The sequence below is a fragment of the Anoplophora glabripennis genome, unplaced genomic scaffold (assembly GCF_000390285.2).
Source record: "Anoplophora glabripennis isolate ALB-LARVAE unplaced genomic scaffold, Agla_2.0 scaffold231, whole genome shotgun sequence".
Classification (NCBI taxonomy): Eukaryota; Metazoa; Arthropoda; class Insecta; order Coleoptera; family Cerambycidae; genus Anoplophora; species Anoplophora glabripennis.
The window spans coordinates 223527-240258 of NW_019416343.1; the positions used below are offsets into that span (position 1 = coordinate 223527).

The 16732-nt window shown below is 34.5% G+C and overlaps 1 protein-coding gene across 1 annotated transcript; it reads right to left on the reverse strand.

Annotated features, from left to right (window-relative positions):
* Window positions 1-655: 655 nt before the first annotated feature.
* On the reverse strand, window positions 656-13231 carry LOC108905490 (serine protease 7-like). Its single transcript, XM_023454172.1, has 5 exons — window positions 13027-13231; window positions 9531-9771; window positions 7436-7629; window positions 7149-7235; window positions 656-1154 (listed from the first exon to the last, which is right to left on the reverse strand). The coding sequence occupies exons 1-5, from the start codon at window positions 13202-13204 to the stop codon at window positions 757-759; spliced, it is 1098 nt and encodes a 365-aa protein (XP_023309940.1). The 5' UTR covers window positions 13205-13231; the 3' UTR covers window positions 656-756.
* Window positions 13232-16732: the final 3501 nt, after the last annotated feature.

Below are 16732 nucleotides of genomic sequence, written 5' to 3' on the forward strand. Positions count from 1 at the left end.
AAACAAAGACTAACCATAATGTCGTTAGTCTGAGCAAAGCGGGCTAAATTGAGCGAATTTTGGGTCCATTTTCACTCTAAATATAGATTTTACAAGATACTGGCCAATTGTACGTAAATTCTGACTACGGTTTCGTTTTCAATTGGTCAAAATAAGTCGGAAATGATGACAGATATTTATGTAGAATAAAATAAATTTTGGACTATAACTGAGCAATTTTTTATCCGTTTTCACCTTAATTTTACAAAATACTGGTCGGTCATGCATGAATTCTGACAACGACATGGTTTTCAGCTCATCAAAATACGTCAGAAAAGTTATGTCAGATCTTTGGGTTTGGACTTTGATATCTGTAGTATTTGTATATGTTAGATGTTGCCGCACTTGCACTTATTCTAGAATACTCGTGCACTCCCTAACGGCGCAAGTACGNACAGTAGCGACTCCGACTACAGTGGCGTATTCAAAATATCCTTTTATATGTATGCATTATGAAGCCCACTAATTATTGCTTCAAATTTTTAGTAATAGCGAATGATAGCAACCTCTAAGGTGTGTAATAAGTCTCTCCGTTGTACTCATGTGGTTGTTAAGACAAACTTTTCATGCAATACAGATTGACTTTTTACTCTTGCATATAAAATAAATATTTTGATATGTTTGATAGATCTAATTTTAATAACGAATAACGTATCCTATGTTTATGACAATTTACAAAACTTGCTATTTAAAAACAAACTGTAAGCTAACTCTAAACTAATTCTTCTTGGTCTGTATCTTCACCACCTTTATTTTCTTGTGACGCTTCTTGCCCTTCTTCTTGGAATTGCTCCTCACAGACAGCATGCTGTTGACAGTTATCTGGGTCTTGATCCAAGGCAAGAACTTTACCAAGTTTGTGTACACCCCTGGCCATCCCTTCATCCCGCAGCCTATGCCGTAGCTCACGATACCTGAGGCATACCAAGTCCCGTTATCGCTGGACATCATCAACGGGCCTCCTGAGTCTCCTGTGCAAGCGTCCTTCTGTTTTTCACCCCCAGCACAGATCTGGGTGTCTTTGAGGTCTATGCTTAGGAAGGAGTATTTCTGTACGCATTCGTCCCTATCGAACGTGCCGATGTCCACTTTCATCTTTATCTTGCTGATGGGCTCTGAAAACAAATAGTTGTTGGGTATTTAGATATTGTATTTTCTAGTGCTGGCAANATTGACATCTCAGTCAACTGTGTGCAAGCAACCGAGACGGAGTAATTCGGCACGTGTGAAAGTCATAACATAGCAAGTGTTTTGTGGGTGTACACTACATAATTGGCGACGAGGATAAAACCAGATCGACAGTAAGTACAATTACCTATATTTATATCATTTTTGAAAATGGAGCCGAGGAAAAAAAAAATCGACAAATTTGATGGTATGTGTAAGGTCAAGTGCCGGCATATACAGGCAGGAAAAAGAGCAATTTGATTAAATTCAGATAAACTATAATATACAAAGGAATCGATATGATTAAATTCAGGAATTAGTGGCAAATTAACTGATGAATTATATTAATGTGATTAAATTCAGGAATTAGAAGTAAATTCGAAAATCGATGTGATTAAATTCAGAAATTGGTGACACGGTGGAAAGACACTGATGAATTAATACGATTACATTCAGGGATTAGGATTAAATTCGAAAATTTGGTAAACTAATTTGATTAAATTCAGAAAAGAGAGTTAAATTCTGAGGCAGATTACATAAATGGCAAATTGATTAGATGTCAGGTTTTGCCGAGGTTTTTATAGAGCTTATGAAATGAGCAAGTTATATTTAGGCTAGGGATAGGAACAAAAAGAGGAGAAGGTGAATCTGTCGGGGGGGATTGCGCATTGTTCCAATCAGAGACATCGGTCATAGTTTGAGTTTATGCTATTTCATAAATTATACACCAATGGTCCTAACCGCTTTATATTGAATATTTGTCATGCATTTGCACCTGTTCACATGCCGACACTTGCGGAAGGTAGGGGAATTAATACTAATCAAATTTGATGCTGTAGGAATGGAGGCTGCGATGCAAGGCTTGACCGCCATCGCCACGTTTAATTGTACCCATGACGAACGTGCAATGCGAAGCAAGTGGGAGAAGTGGAAGAGATCACTGGAAATATATTTGGAGGCTGCCTCAATTCAGGATCCGAAAAAGAGAAAGGCATTGTTATTACATAGCGGAGGGAGTGACTTACAAGAAATATTTTTTAATTTACCAGGGGCAAACATCGACGTTTCGCTGGTAGAAAATAAGGATATAGACGTTTACAAACACGCAATCGAGCAGCTGGACAAGCATTTTGCTCCAAAACAGAGCCGCATATATGAACGACATTTATTTAGATTAATATCACAGACGGCCGACGAGTAATTTGACAGTTTTCTTATTAAGCTACGACGACAAGCGGCAAAATGTCAATTTAGCAACGTGGACGAAAACATAATAGACCAAATTGTTGAGAAATGCAAGTCGGATAAATTGAGGAGAAAAATTTTGGAAATGGATGACACCAAAACACTAAATGATATTATTTCGATAGCTATGTCTTTAGAAACCGTTCAATCACAGATGGATAAGTTTACATCACGGACAGGCAATGAACAGCAATCAGAGATAAATAAAATTCAAAACGATTCCACGTTTCGAAGAACCAGCAAGCCAGGGGTTTTGAAGTCAAATTACGTCGAATGTTTTCGCTGTGGCCTTAAAGGTCACATAGCTAAAGATAGTACTTGCCCGGCTAGGAACAAAACATGTTCAAGTTGTGGAAAACTGGGGCATTTTAAATTAAAATGCCGAACAAGGCCAGTAAACCTGCATCGAGGCTCAAATCAACCTAGCAAGAAAAGGAGACGTGAGGAGGACATCCGTCATGTGGAACAAGAAGGTGAGGATGACGCGGATGAATATATTTTTCATATGGGGGAAGATGATGGAATTAAATGTGTGGTGGGAGGAGTCGAAATAACAATGGTCATCGATTCCGGTAGCAAGAGTAACATAATTAGCGGAATTACTTGGAAACGCATGAAGGACAACGGTGTTAAGGTCGTCAGACAAATGAAAGGCTCCGATAAAACATTTAAATCCTATGCAAACGTTAATCCTTTGGTAGTATTGGGATCTTTCGAATCTGAAATCGAAATAGCGAATAAAAGCTCTCGAGAAAGGTTTTATGTGATTGAAAATGGAAAGACGGACCTCTTAGGCAAAGAAACGGCTATAAAATTGGACGTTTTGAGATTAGGGGTCGACATTCAATCAATTGAGCAACAATCATCACAGCCTTTTCCAAAAATAAAAGGAGTGTCAATAAATATCCCAATAAATGCTGAAGTGAACCCCGTCATACAACCTTTGCGGAGGATACCAATACCATTAGAGGAAAAAGTAAATGCAGAACTGGATAAACTGATTCAGCGCGACATCATCGAGCCAGTAAACGGGCATTCAAGTTGGATTTCGCCGATGGTACCAGTTTTGAAGTCAAATGGAGAGGTTAGACTCTGTATCGACATGAGGAGAGCAAATCTTGCCATACTCCGGGAAAATCACCCATTACCTACTATGGATACATTTTTAACGAAACTACGGAAAGCACGCTTCTTTTCCAAACTAGATGTAAAGCAAGCTTTCCATCAGATTGAAATATCACAGAACTCACGATACATAACCACTTTTATTACACACAGAGGATTATTTAGGTATAAGAGGTTGTTGTTTGGCATCACTTGTGCCCCTGAAATATTTCAGAAAATCATGGAAGGGATACTTTCAAAGTGCGATGGGTGTTTTACTTTTATAGACGCTATAATTATATACGGAAAAACGGAAAATGAACATGAAGATCGGCTTTTTACGGTACGACAGACTCTGGAGGAATACAACATCCTATTAAATCTTGATAAATGTGTATTTATGGTCGAGGAGGTTGAATTCCTGGGACATATCCTAACTAAAGAGGGAGTGAAACCATCGCCCAGCAAAATTGAGTCCATCAAAAAGTTCCGCCAACCCCAGAATCCAGCTGAATTAAGGAGTTTCCTTGGACTAATCACCTATGTTGGAAAATTCATACCGAATTTGGCTACTACAGCTGAACCTTTGAGAAAAGCCTTAAAAGAGGCGGATTGTAAAACCACAGTCACCTGGGACCGAGACCAACAAGAAGCTTTCGAAAAGCTCAAAAAGGAGCTATCAAGCCAAAAGTGCCTGGGATATTATTGCCCACGGGCAAGAACACAATTGATTGCAGACGCAAGCCCAGTTGGTCTGGGAGCAGTATTAATACAATTTAACCCTTCAGATGAACCCCATGTAATAGCTTATGGAAACAAAACTTTGTCAACAATAGAAAGGAAATTTTGCCAGACTGAAAAGGAGGCTTTGGCCTTAGTATGGGCCGTAGAAAGTTTCAACATTTATCTTTTTGGGAAAGAATTTGAACTTATTACGGACCATAAGCCACTACAATACATTTTCACACCAACTTCGAAACCTTGCGCAAGAGTAGAAAGATGGATTCTAAGGCTGCAATGTTACCAATACAAAGTAATTTATAAGCCAGGCAAGTCAAACATAGCAGATCCGCTCTCCAGGTTATGTGTGGATTCGGAGTCCAAAATGTTTGAAAATGATGAATACATTCGCCAGATCGTACAATATTCTCTCCCAGTGGCCATTGGACTCGCAGAGATCAAGCAGCAATCTGAACTCGATACGGAGATACAAAAGGTAAAGGAAGGATTGAATAGGGGAATTTGGGATAGCGCTGTTTCAACCTATAGGATATTCGAGAAAGAACTGTGCTTGTATGGCGAAATTCTACTCCGGGGAACTAGGATAGTTGTTCCTCACAGTTTACGCCAACGTACCTTAGAACTGGCCCATACAGGCCACCCTGGCATCGTGTCAATGAAGAAACGGCTGCGAACAAAGGTATGGTGGCCAGGAATGGATACGGAAGCTGAAGACATTGTCAAAAGATGTAAAGGATGCACGCTGGTATCCGCACCCGATCCACCGGAACCATTGAAGAGACGAGAACTACCAACACACCCTTGGGTAGACGTGGCAATTGACTACTTGGGACCTCTTCCCGGGGGAGAATACATTTTAGTAATTATCGACTATTTTAGTCGTTTTATGGAAATTGGAATAACGAAGAATACGACGGCTGAAATCACGATTAAAATACTTCGACAAGTTTTTACCAGATTAGGATACCCCTATACGATTACAGCGGACAATGGATCACAATTTGGCAAAAGCGCAGAGTTCCAAAAGTTCTGCAAGATAAATAATATTAGATTATTCAGTACGATTCCATATTGGCCCCAACAAAACGGAGAAGTGGAACGCCAAAATCGTAGTCTGTTAAAGCGATTAAAAATTAGTAAAGCTATGGGGAGTGACTGGAAAGCCGACCTTCAAGATTATTTGCTAATGTACCACAACACGCCACATAGCACCACTGGCAAAGCCCCAGCTGAGTTGATATTTGGCCATTTACTGAAAGATGCGTTGCCAATGTTAAATAATTTTGATACGGAAGAAGAAATAAGAGACAGGGATAAAACAGAGAAACAAAAAGGAAAAGAATACACGGATCGTCGAAGACATGCTAGAGAATCCAGAGTAACTAAGGGCGACACTGTGCTAGTGAAGCGGATGAAAAAAGAGACGAAACTGGACACGACCTTTAAAGACGCCCCACACACTGTACTGGTCAAAGAGGGTAGCGACTTAGTGGTCCAAAACAACGCCACAGGAGAAAGAGTGAGAAGGAACGTCATACATCTGAAGAAAGTGGGCGATGACTGGGCGGTACTTAAAGACTAAAATATTGGTGATTATAGATTATTGTCAAAAAAAAAAAAGAAGTGAGGNGAACAATATTTCAACAAAACTCTAGAAATCATATTATGATCTGAGGTCATCCTATTTTTCAGTTTTTTCACAGCTTTAGTGATATTCAACTCGATTCCAATGCTAACAAATGGCAAATTGCCAGCAGCCCTTGAAATTGATGACATAACTGATTAAGGCGACTAAAGAAATTACTGAACCTGTCAACAATGTCATGTGGGTTATTTTAATTCATCATCACTATAAAACATCTTTCCTAGAATTCTATAATTACATTTTTTGTCAGACATGAAACGAAATCACCTAATATATTCAACTAAATTGCTCTCAACAGTTTGAATGGTGGTTTTAAAGAAAATGCTTTCATTCTATTACTTTATTTTAAAGGTTATTCAAATTAGTTCTAAAAAATTGTATAAAAATTATCTTCAAATGAAACGCAAAAATATTCAAAGAGTATTTATGAAAGAGCACATACTTAACTATTAAAATTCTTAAATAACAAGTTTTCAAATGAGTTGTCTCAAAGTGTTACAATATAACTTTGGAAAGAGATCAACGGGAAATTTAGTTATGATGACAGTTAAATCATTTCTATGTTCTATAGATGGAATTATAAAACATTTATTGAAAATGAAATCTTTAAACGACAAAAAAGAAAGCATAAAACGAATAGGGAATAATTATTGTTTAAAGGTTTATAATATTATTTAGTTATTTCAACATACCACCTAGCAATCTATTTATTTATTAATATCGTTTGAACCCAGGATATAATAATATAAAATGTATCTGTATTAGAAAACAAAAAACAAAAACTGAAAAGTGGAAGTTTGAATTTGTGTTATGGCTTGGCCAGCACGAGTTCAGATCTCAATCCCATTAAATACGACTGAAATATATGTAGTTAATGACATGGGATGTTTCTTTTTTGAAATATGTAAAACGATAATCAAACAACATTCTGAGAAGGAATCATCGACTTAAGGGTGTAAACAGGGGTGAAAATACTCGATTTTGAATTAATTGAAAGTATTGTTTGTTTCCATATAAAAATTTGCAGCTATACGGGTGTTTGTGTTATTTTTTATTAAATGTTAATCAAATTGTTACATTGACACAAAGCATTTTTTTAGCAGTGTATGTGTGTTTTTGAAAATAATTCCTTAAAATTATTATTTAATGGCTACTTTTCATTAAAAAAACTTAAATAAAAGCTAGATGTATAATCATTTTTACATACCATTCTCAGTTTTGCCCCATCCACTAAGAAAATATCTTGCTGGAATTTGACTATCGTTTTTTGGCATACAAATAGGTTGAACGAAATCTGAAATAAAATATTCAATGAGTAATCGTATTCGAATTATTGAAAATTTTAGATACTACTTAATTACTTAAACGTCAGTTTGATAATTTATGTCTGGTAGAGTGGCCACCTTATTCTCCAGACATGGCAGCTTTAGACTTTGGAATTAAAACTAAACAGAATACTTGGTTTTACGCTGAAATTAACTAATTTGTTCATACCTGAGAAAATAGCCCTTTTCTTTAAGTGGATGATAGCGATATCATTGTGTTGGGCAGTATTCTCTGGGTTGTAGTCTGGGTGTGTAATAACTTTGGCAATTTTCCTAGTCTGTATCGGGTCAGCACAGAATGTTCCTCCAGGGGTGCAGTCTGTCTTTGTTTCAATATTATGTTCTCCCAACACAACTGAAAATCTGAAAATGTTTTGATAATAATTAACCAGTTCCAAACTTTGGTAACATAAAGTAGATATAATTTCTAAAATAAAAAATAATAAATTAATAGACCCAGGCCCGATATTTTTTTGTTCCGAAACTGTGACGCGTTTAAAGACTTAAATTGGCTGGCGCAACATTTCCTAGGTGAGGAATTTAAAAGCAACAATATCTTTAACAATTGCAGCAGTGTTGAATAATATTGTCCGAAAATAAAAATATAGTCCAGAAAAAATTATTGGTAGACATTTTATAACGAGGAAGGCTATGTAGAATGATATAAAAAAGTAACTCGAAAGAAGTGATTTACGTGTTATTTCACTTTTTCTACTGCCCACTAAAATCTACACAATCATTCGGAATATTACTTATTTTTTATTGTAAACAATTAAATTACCTACAATTTAAGATTTTTCACTAATTTGTTAACAGTAAAATAAAGGTAAATGACCAATGACCAACATGTGTGCCAAGCACCGATTTAATTGACCGTGAATTTGTTGCTACAGCAACTTGAAATTAATTTCGTTTGTTTTTTTTGCAACTAATTGTTTAATTACTAAACGTTAATTTTAACAGTTAACATCGCAGATATAGGTTCCAATTGATCCCAAGAAACGTATCGAAAATGAGAAATTTTAAAAAGTAGAACCTAATTTGAATCGTTCAAGTCAAAAACCTCGCGCGCGACCGAGAGCGACGCTCACACGCATGCGAGGGACCGGCGCTCCTTCTCCCGAGTGCAGACCATTCGTTAACGTTAACGATAACGCGTTTATTACATGAACTAACAATGTAAAGCTTTTTGGAAATAAAAGTTAAACCCTTTCTTTAATTGTCTCTAAAATTCTAGTCCGATACGTCAAATTAACAATTAACATGACAAAAAAAAGTTGTCTTGGGAACAAAGAGGCGTAGGTAGGTAATATCTCTCTTAAAAATTACTATAAAAATAAGCTCTATTTAATAGAAAAAGAGCCAATTCCCGAGCGGCTTTTGCATCACCCTGGGAAAATTTGTTTATAACGCTGTTTTGAACGTTCCACTTTGTTGTAAATAGCGACTTAATTTCAACTTTTTGAAATTTTTCTTCTTCGATACTTTTCTTTGGATCAATTAGAACCTATATCTACGATATTAACTTCAAAAAAATGAACGAAATTAATTAATAAATAGCTGGAGCAACAATTTCACCGTCAATCGATGATTACCGATGCCTTTGTCATATGTATTGGTCTTTGGATTGATCACCTTGTCCATGAATTTCATCAACATCCATCGCTTTTTGCAATAATATAGCACAATTTTCGAGAACTGATTTTTCCGCGTTCAACCTTTATCTTACAGTTAACAAATTGGTGAAATATGACGTTACATACCTTAAATTGTAGGTAATATAATTGTTTACAACATAAAATGACTAATTTTCCGATAGGTCGTCTAGATTTTCGTGAGTTGTAAAAAAAGTGAAAAACGGGTAAATTTGCTACTTATTTGCAATTTGCCAACTTAGTGTCACTTCATTGCAGTTACTTTGTCGATATTATCATTCTACCCTTCCCCGTCAGAAAGTGGAATAAAATGTCTACTAATATGTTTTTCACGTTCAAACTTTAATTCGAGTGGAATATACTGTTTCTGAATTAGTTCAATTAATCTGGCACTGAGTCACAACTACAAGAAATATTATGTAACAGGCGTCTATTTTTATGCATTATTGAGTTATAATTATGGACAAGCCTCTCGAATAATTTAGATTTACATAGCTGGTTAGAACAATGAGATCATTTAAAATTAGTCGGCGTTCAATCATTAATTCATCTTTTCAATAATTACTTCAAGACTGATTTGAAATTACTTTTTGGACTTGCTATACTTACAGCGGTCCTCTTCTTTGAGTGTGATGGGGATGTGTACAGTGTCCTGCAGTGATGACGAACTTGGAGTGTACCAAGAATCCTGAGCATCCAAAGGATTTATGACCGTGTTTGTCTTTGTGCATGAGACGGGCCATCCAGGGATATTCACCTAAGGAAGCTTTCTTCCCTCCAATTATCCTCCCCCTCGGAATAACTGCCTTCTGACGTCCACAGATTTTCGGGAAAATTTGGCCATCATCAACTGAATCGGAATTGAAAAGATTAGTTTTACCAAGAGTGTTTTTAAGAGGTTGCTCCTTGGATCATTTTTGACTAAAAAGTCTTAATGAATCAAAGATAACTGGTAGAAGCAAAAGTTCTTTGAATTATATAAATCCGTCAGAATATATCTGAATTATCATCGACATATTTAAATTAAGTTATTAGGAAATATCTTTTTAATTGATTTAGTCAAATTGTTTGGAAGATATGGTGTAGGTGAGTACTGGAAGATACTAGCAGAATTTTGACGACGGTAAGTATTTTGAAAATTGGCCATTTTCCATCTGGTTTCTATGAAAAAAGATGTTTTTCTTTTTATATTGATTAGTTGTATAAATAAAAATCACATCGCAGACTCCGGGGATCAAGATAAGGTGATTTATATCAAATTACCTACATACAGTGTTTCGAAAACAGTTGAACAAAATGAAACAGTGAATTCGTCAACCACTTAGAGCTTAGGAGTGTTTTATTCGATTTTTTTTTTCTTAGGCACTTATTTAAAAGTGAGTAGTAAAATCAAGTTTCCATAGCTTTTTTTCAAAACCGGCTCAAATTGAAAACTCCAATTGGTCCTACTCAAAACAAAGGTTTCGAAAAAATTTTTAGTTTTTGTACAAATAATTTGTTTGCTACGTTGGACCCACTATTAAAAGACTGTAACTCTTATGTTTTATGTCTTTACATATTACAAATATTTTGCAGCAAGCAAATCCATTTATTGCAATTTGTTCTGGACAATTGCTGGCAACTGGGAATACTATTACTATTTTTTCTCCAACCGAAATCCCCCATTTAATTATTAATTTGTGCTTTGAAATTATTCAAACCAAATTTGGATAATAAAGCAAAGTAGGTAAGTAGGATATATCCATGTAGTCATGGATACTTCATCAACATTAGTCGCCATATTGCTTCAGTTGTGTTTATTCGTGATTGTTTGTGGTTCAATTTGCTAAAAACTATGTAAAAATGGAATCTAACGAAGATTTAGGTATACATGAGGAGATACTGGAGTGTGCCAAAGAGGCTTCTTTGAATCTTCTCACAAAGAAATATTTCTACCAACTTTTTATGGATTGGTGCAAAGAAAAAAACATTAAGTTGTATTCAGAAGATGTATTGATTGTATATTTCTCAAACTTATCAAATAAAATGAACCCAACAACGCTTTGTTCACAATATTCATTGTTGCGGTCAAGGTTGGATATAAATAAGGGGATTGATATAACCAAATATTCAAAGTTACGTGCTTCTCTCTAGAGACAAAATGAGGGATATGTACCGAAAAAATTCCGAGTATTTACAAAGGACCAAGTTGATTGCTTTTTGAATAGTGCACCTGATAATTTATATTTGATGATGAAGGTAAACGCTTTAAAAATAAAAGAACAACATTTTTTAAAAGCTTCTTCATAGGTCGTCCTAATATTGGGGGTTGCAAGCGCATACCGTTCTTATGAATTAGTCAACTTAACAATAATTGATAATGTTAAAAACGTGAAATCCGCCTTAATTATCAAAATTCCCAACACCAAAACCAAGAGACCACGTTTACTGTGCTGGAAGACAATTATTTACGTTATATCGAAAACATGTTGCTTTACGTCCAGCTAGATTGGTAGAACGTCGATTATTTCTCAAATACGTTAGTGGAAAGTGTCAACGAATGGTGGTCGGTATTCATAAAATCAGTGCCGTCTCGCAAGAAGTAGCAACATTTTTTTAAGCTGGACAACTGGAAAGAGTACAGTGGTCACGCATTACGACGAACGTCTGCTGCAGCAGGAGATCGAGCACTGTGGCGGAAGGCTACATTGAAGACTTTTGTTCAAATTTAATGTATTTCTCGAATAGCTAAGGAAATAATAGAAAAGGTATTTTATTTTGTACGTAAACAGGGTAAGTTTCAGCTTTAGATGCACTGAAATGTAGGATGATCGAGATTTTGGTCTTATATTCTTATATTTGGGGAGTCAAAATAAAAAAGTTTTCTTAAAGCCCTCTTAAAGATGTCACGACTGTTCGAATGATGTAATAAGAAGCATTTCTGCGAATAATATTTAAACAACCATAATACTATTAAGAAATACACATTTTAGACTTATTTTCTTATTTTTATTAACAGAACGCTCCAAATATAAAAACGAAACCCTTTAACAGCCTATATTTTCGGCATATTTATCACTATGTCACGAACTTCAATTGAAGACTCTGGTGCAAGAAGAATATAAGTGCATTATTTTGAAAAAATAATTTTGCATAAATAGTAATCTCAGTAAGAGTTAATTTTTGTATATGCACATTTAGATAAGTTGATCAAAATCCTCTTATTCTGATCCCAGGAGTCTATTGGTCCCAACCTTTCACAAATATTTTTTTTTTGGTTTTCGATGCAATGCAATTAAAGGTTATCTAAAATCGGCGGGGTTTGAAATATTTTAGAAGCTTCATAGCTTCTGTGTGTGTCATCACTGGCTACTTCTAAAAAAAACAAAATTTCTAACAAGATTTCTTTTACTTTTTTTTATTAAAAAATTATAAACTTATTTCATTAGCTCATGTAGAATTGATTACAGTTATCCAAAATCCAAAATATTCTGCAACGCCGAAGTTCGAGGACTTTATTGACTTTTTTCTGGCATCATCATCACCAGATTTAGCGGGCTTTCTTTTACAACTAGTTAAATCATCAAATATCATCACTTAACGCCAATCTTCTTCAGAAATTTTAAACCTCAACACCCCGTATCTCCGTAGTTAGTAACTTCTTAATCTAAAATAACTCGGGAAACTACCTTCCGAAATTATGACATAGACTTGAAAAACACACTGTATAATAATTTCCAATATACTTGTACTGCTTTAATTTTGTCAAGCTGGCTTTATTTCTAGATTTTCGAAAAATTAAGTAAAATTAACAATATTTTAAGAACATTACTAAAATTTCCTTAGCAACTTGGATACCAGCAATAAAGTATTGAAATTATCGAATTGTGTATATATTTTTTTCTTATCGTATTTCCATTATAGCAGATTTCTAAGAAATACAATATTAGAGTTGTACATAAACAGAGATAAAGGCTATCTATATTTAGAGCTTTAACACTTCAACTTGATTTTACGCGTTTGTTTATAGACACTAAACATTTGGGAACAATTTTTTTTAAGATATAAATATATTTGCCCTTCGTCACAGTACAACTATTATCTCTACAAGATAAAAACATCTTACTGGACACTGTTGTCAGATTTCCCACGACTGCTCTAGATTCTTCAGATGAAGACTTCGTCACGTTAACACCGCTCTCAGCTGTTTCACTATTCCTTGTTGGGGTTTGTTTTAGAGCAACAGGCACTAAACAAACACAGAAAATTACACATAACCAATACAAGCTGATCAAACGACCCATTTTGCTACTTGCCAGCAAGAAATAATCAAAAGTTGGTGTTCGCGGTTGATAAACTCTGATCTGACCAGCTTATCTCTTGGATACGTCCGCCAAATTGTAATAGGTATGGATAAAAATAATTCAAATTAGAATCTCATCACATATGGGTTAGGACATTTTATTTTTAAAATGTCTTTTTACGGATTGGGGAAAGTACTACACGATGCGTTAAAATTAAATTGGATCGGCAAATTTCTGTTGGATTAAGACGAAACGTTTTTATGAACAATATGTTTCGTTGGTACATTTAAGTTTTTTCGAAAAGTTGCAAAACTATTGGTAACTTGGTATCTTCACTGCACGATTTGGGTGGGAGTATTGTGCTCGATGTTTTATGAGAATTTTTTTGACAATGTTTGGAATGATTAAAACAGGGATTTATTAATAAAATAAGTATTTGTAATAAACAAGTATTTCATTATTGATTTTCAGATTCTTTATACAACGCAAAATGGCAATAATTTAGAGCCTACTACACGTACTAACCAGATATCGATCTGGTTACTGAACTGCAGAATACCAGTATCAATATTCGATCACATTTTGCCCATTTTTGGATTGTAGTCGATTGAAATTTGTAGTATGATGATGGTAGGTGGTTTTCCGGAATTCGAAACTTGGGGGAATTGAGTTTCTGCAGCGCGTCGTAGGTGGTTGCACTGCTGACAGCATCAGCCAATGGCAGTGTCGTCTGCTACGGCTCTGGTGTTTCCGGGTGACTGGGAGCTTCGTAAAGATCTTCAGCGAAAATTTTTGAAACATAGTCGAAAATGTTATTCCGTTGAACGAAAATTTGAAATTCGTTCGGGACTCTTGAAATTGTATTTTGTTCTGAAGCTCCGATTATAGTGCAAGAATTATTTTGAATCAGAAACAATAATTTTTCGAAAAAATTCTATTTGAAACTTAAATTGTATTTCCAATATTTTCCCAACTGGTTATGTCTCCACTAATGAAGTAGACTTGCAACCACTTACCTCTTCTGATGGAAGTATTGTCTGCCCCAGAATGAACTAAAATCATCACAGAAAATTGTCTGAAATGGTAATCCGTAGCACTTCGGATACAGCAATTTCAAATATGCAGTGATTCCTCTTGGAGTGCTTCTTATTTTGTTACCAGTTAAATGATTAGCACATTTGCCATTAGCATATACAGGGTGTCCCACTAAGGTCTGCGAAGTACGATATTAGAGAAAGTATAGGCCCTAGAGCTTCGGGAAAAAATCGATGGAAATAGTTTTCAAGTTCGTAGCAAGCCGTGGAATCACCGTACTAAGATTGCCTCCCTATCATTGTGAACTAAACCCAATCGAGTTAATTTGGGCACAAGTTAAAGGGGAAGTGGTTCGAGAAAATAGATCATTTAATGATGATGATGTTCAACGCACTTGAAAACGTTACAACAGAAGACTGGAGAAAATGTATTAATCACGCTGAAAAAGAGGAAAACAAAATGTGGGATGTAGATAATATGGTTGATGAAGTCATCGATCCTTTTATTATCAATGTCGGTAATAGTGATAGTGATGATACATAATGGAGTACCGGAAACTGACTGGGTGATTATCTTTAAATGGGGTATTATTTTTGGAATTGTTATTATGATTTTTTTAAATATTATTTGTGTTGTTACTAGAAGAAAATTTTATTTTGTTATTTTTTTGTTATATTAGGTATTATATCTGCATTTGTGTTAATATTTGAAAAAAAAAATATTTTGTTAATGTTAGAATGTTGTTTACTGGAGAAATGTTAATTTAATGTGGAAAATAGGGCTACTGGCAAACTACCCACTATAAAAAAATGGTAACGGACCATAAGCAATACTTTATGAGTGGTGTGGAAACTTGCTTTTATTTATAACGTTCTCTCATAATGTCGTTTAGTAGATTTTTAAAATATCCATCATATTAAAGGATAATACTACTGTTCTTGACTCCTTCAGAAAAGAAAATCGTCCCCGCATATGTCTCAGACCAATGCTACTAAATTTTGCCCTATTCAAACATACTGGTTAGAGTTTAATAACAATATTAAAAAATATATATTGTTTGATATACCTGTACAATTGCGGAGTCACATTTACATTTCCGAAATGTTTGTTTATGTATTTTCTACACCTATTCTTGTTATGAATACATTTTTATAGTATTCCTTTCTAGATTAGTAAACAAATATTAATAAATTATTGTCACTTCTTAGAAATGTCACTGAATTGACTTCAAATGGTACAGTATTAATTATCATAAGCCTAATATCTTTCAGGATGCATAAACGGTTTAATCTATCTCACCATTTTAATCCACTTCTAAAATTATTATTTCTAATTACTTAAATCTGGGCTACCACATGTCTTCCATTCTTAGGAAGCTCTGCCGTAACTAAATGAAATTACGCGCAGAGTAAACCCTTTATATCTGTTGCGGTATCTCGTTTTAATCCCCTGAAATTCCCCCTGGAAAAATAAATAGTAAAGGATTCGCAAAAATGCCATATTTCGCCGTTATCAAGGTCATTATCAAAATTACAGCCGGTGAAAGCCCTCTGGTTATTGCGCCATCCGTTTAGAATTAGTCGTTTTTTTTTTGGTTCGTGTCCGTTACTAACATTGGTAGCAGATTCCGGAAAAAGCGTTATCTGGAATGGAAATTTAAACGCGTTTTTCGTTATTTATGAGATGCATCCATTTGTATGGTATATTTATTACAAATATATTGTATATTTAAAAAATTATAATCAGTAATTATGTATGTCACATTAAAATATCAAAGTAATATCAACAAAATACACAAAATCGAAACAAAATACGTTTTACATTATTGAATTTTTTAATTTCTCGTTCCATTGAAAGTCTACAAAAATTACGTTTGCAACATTATTCTTATTATTATTGAGACAAAATGTATACAGATTGAAAAAATTACTGACAACAATACAAAAGTAAAACTATAAAATTAAATATAAAAAGGAAAAAAGATGAACATGTTAACAATTATATGTATAACATAAAATAACATTACTGGGGAAACTGGGGAAAGATGATATTTTTTCTGAAAGATTCAGAATTAATAACTTTATTTAAATACAGACAAAATTTTTCTTACAAAACCATGAAGCAATGAAATTGAAACAAAAAGATATGCAAGGTTTAAAAAACATCCTACATATTGTCCAAAGATACGTTCCTGATCCAGTAACCAATATTTCCTTAAAGAGAACATCAAACAAAAGTTTTGCTTTTGGAATTTAAGAAAATTATTTGAGTACACCTTGAGTGTAATCTAGATATATTAAATAGAACTTGAGACATAAGAATTGGGGGCAATATTATAAAAAAAAGACAATGAAGAACAATTTCTTCGCAAATCCAAACTAGCAACGTTAAATATTGTTTATAGTATGTAATAGTGTATATCTATCTCTGGATCAATTCCAATTTCTTTAAAGTACAAGAATTTACTATAAATGTTTTCTATCGAGATTTTAT

Bases quoted from the DNA above. Each gene is read 5' to 3' on its own strand.
- LOC108905490 (XM_023454172.1), bottom strand. From the start codon at position 13,204: ATGGGTCGTTTGATCAGCTTGTATTGGTTATGTGTAATTTTCTGTGTT. The intron at 7,630-9,530 runs GTAAGTATAGCA...AAACATTTTCAG, and splicing joins ACTCAAAGAAGAGGACCGCT to ATTTTCAGTTGTGTTGGGAG. The intron at 1,155-7,148 runs GTATGTAAAAAT...ATTTGTTTTCAG, and splicing joins ATGGGGCAAAACTGAGAATG to AGCCCATCAGCAAGATAAAG.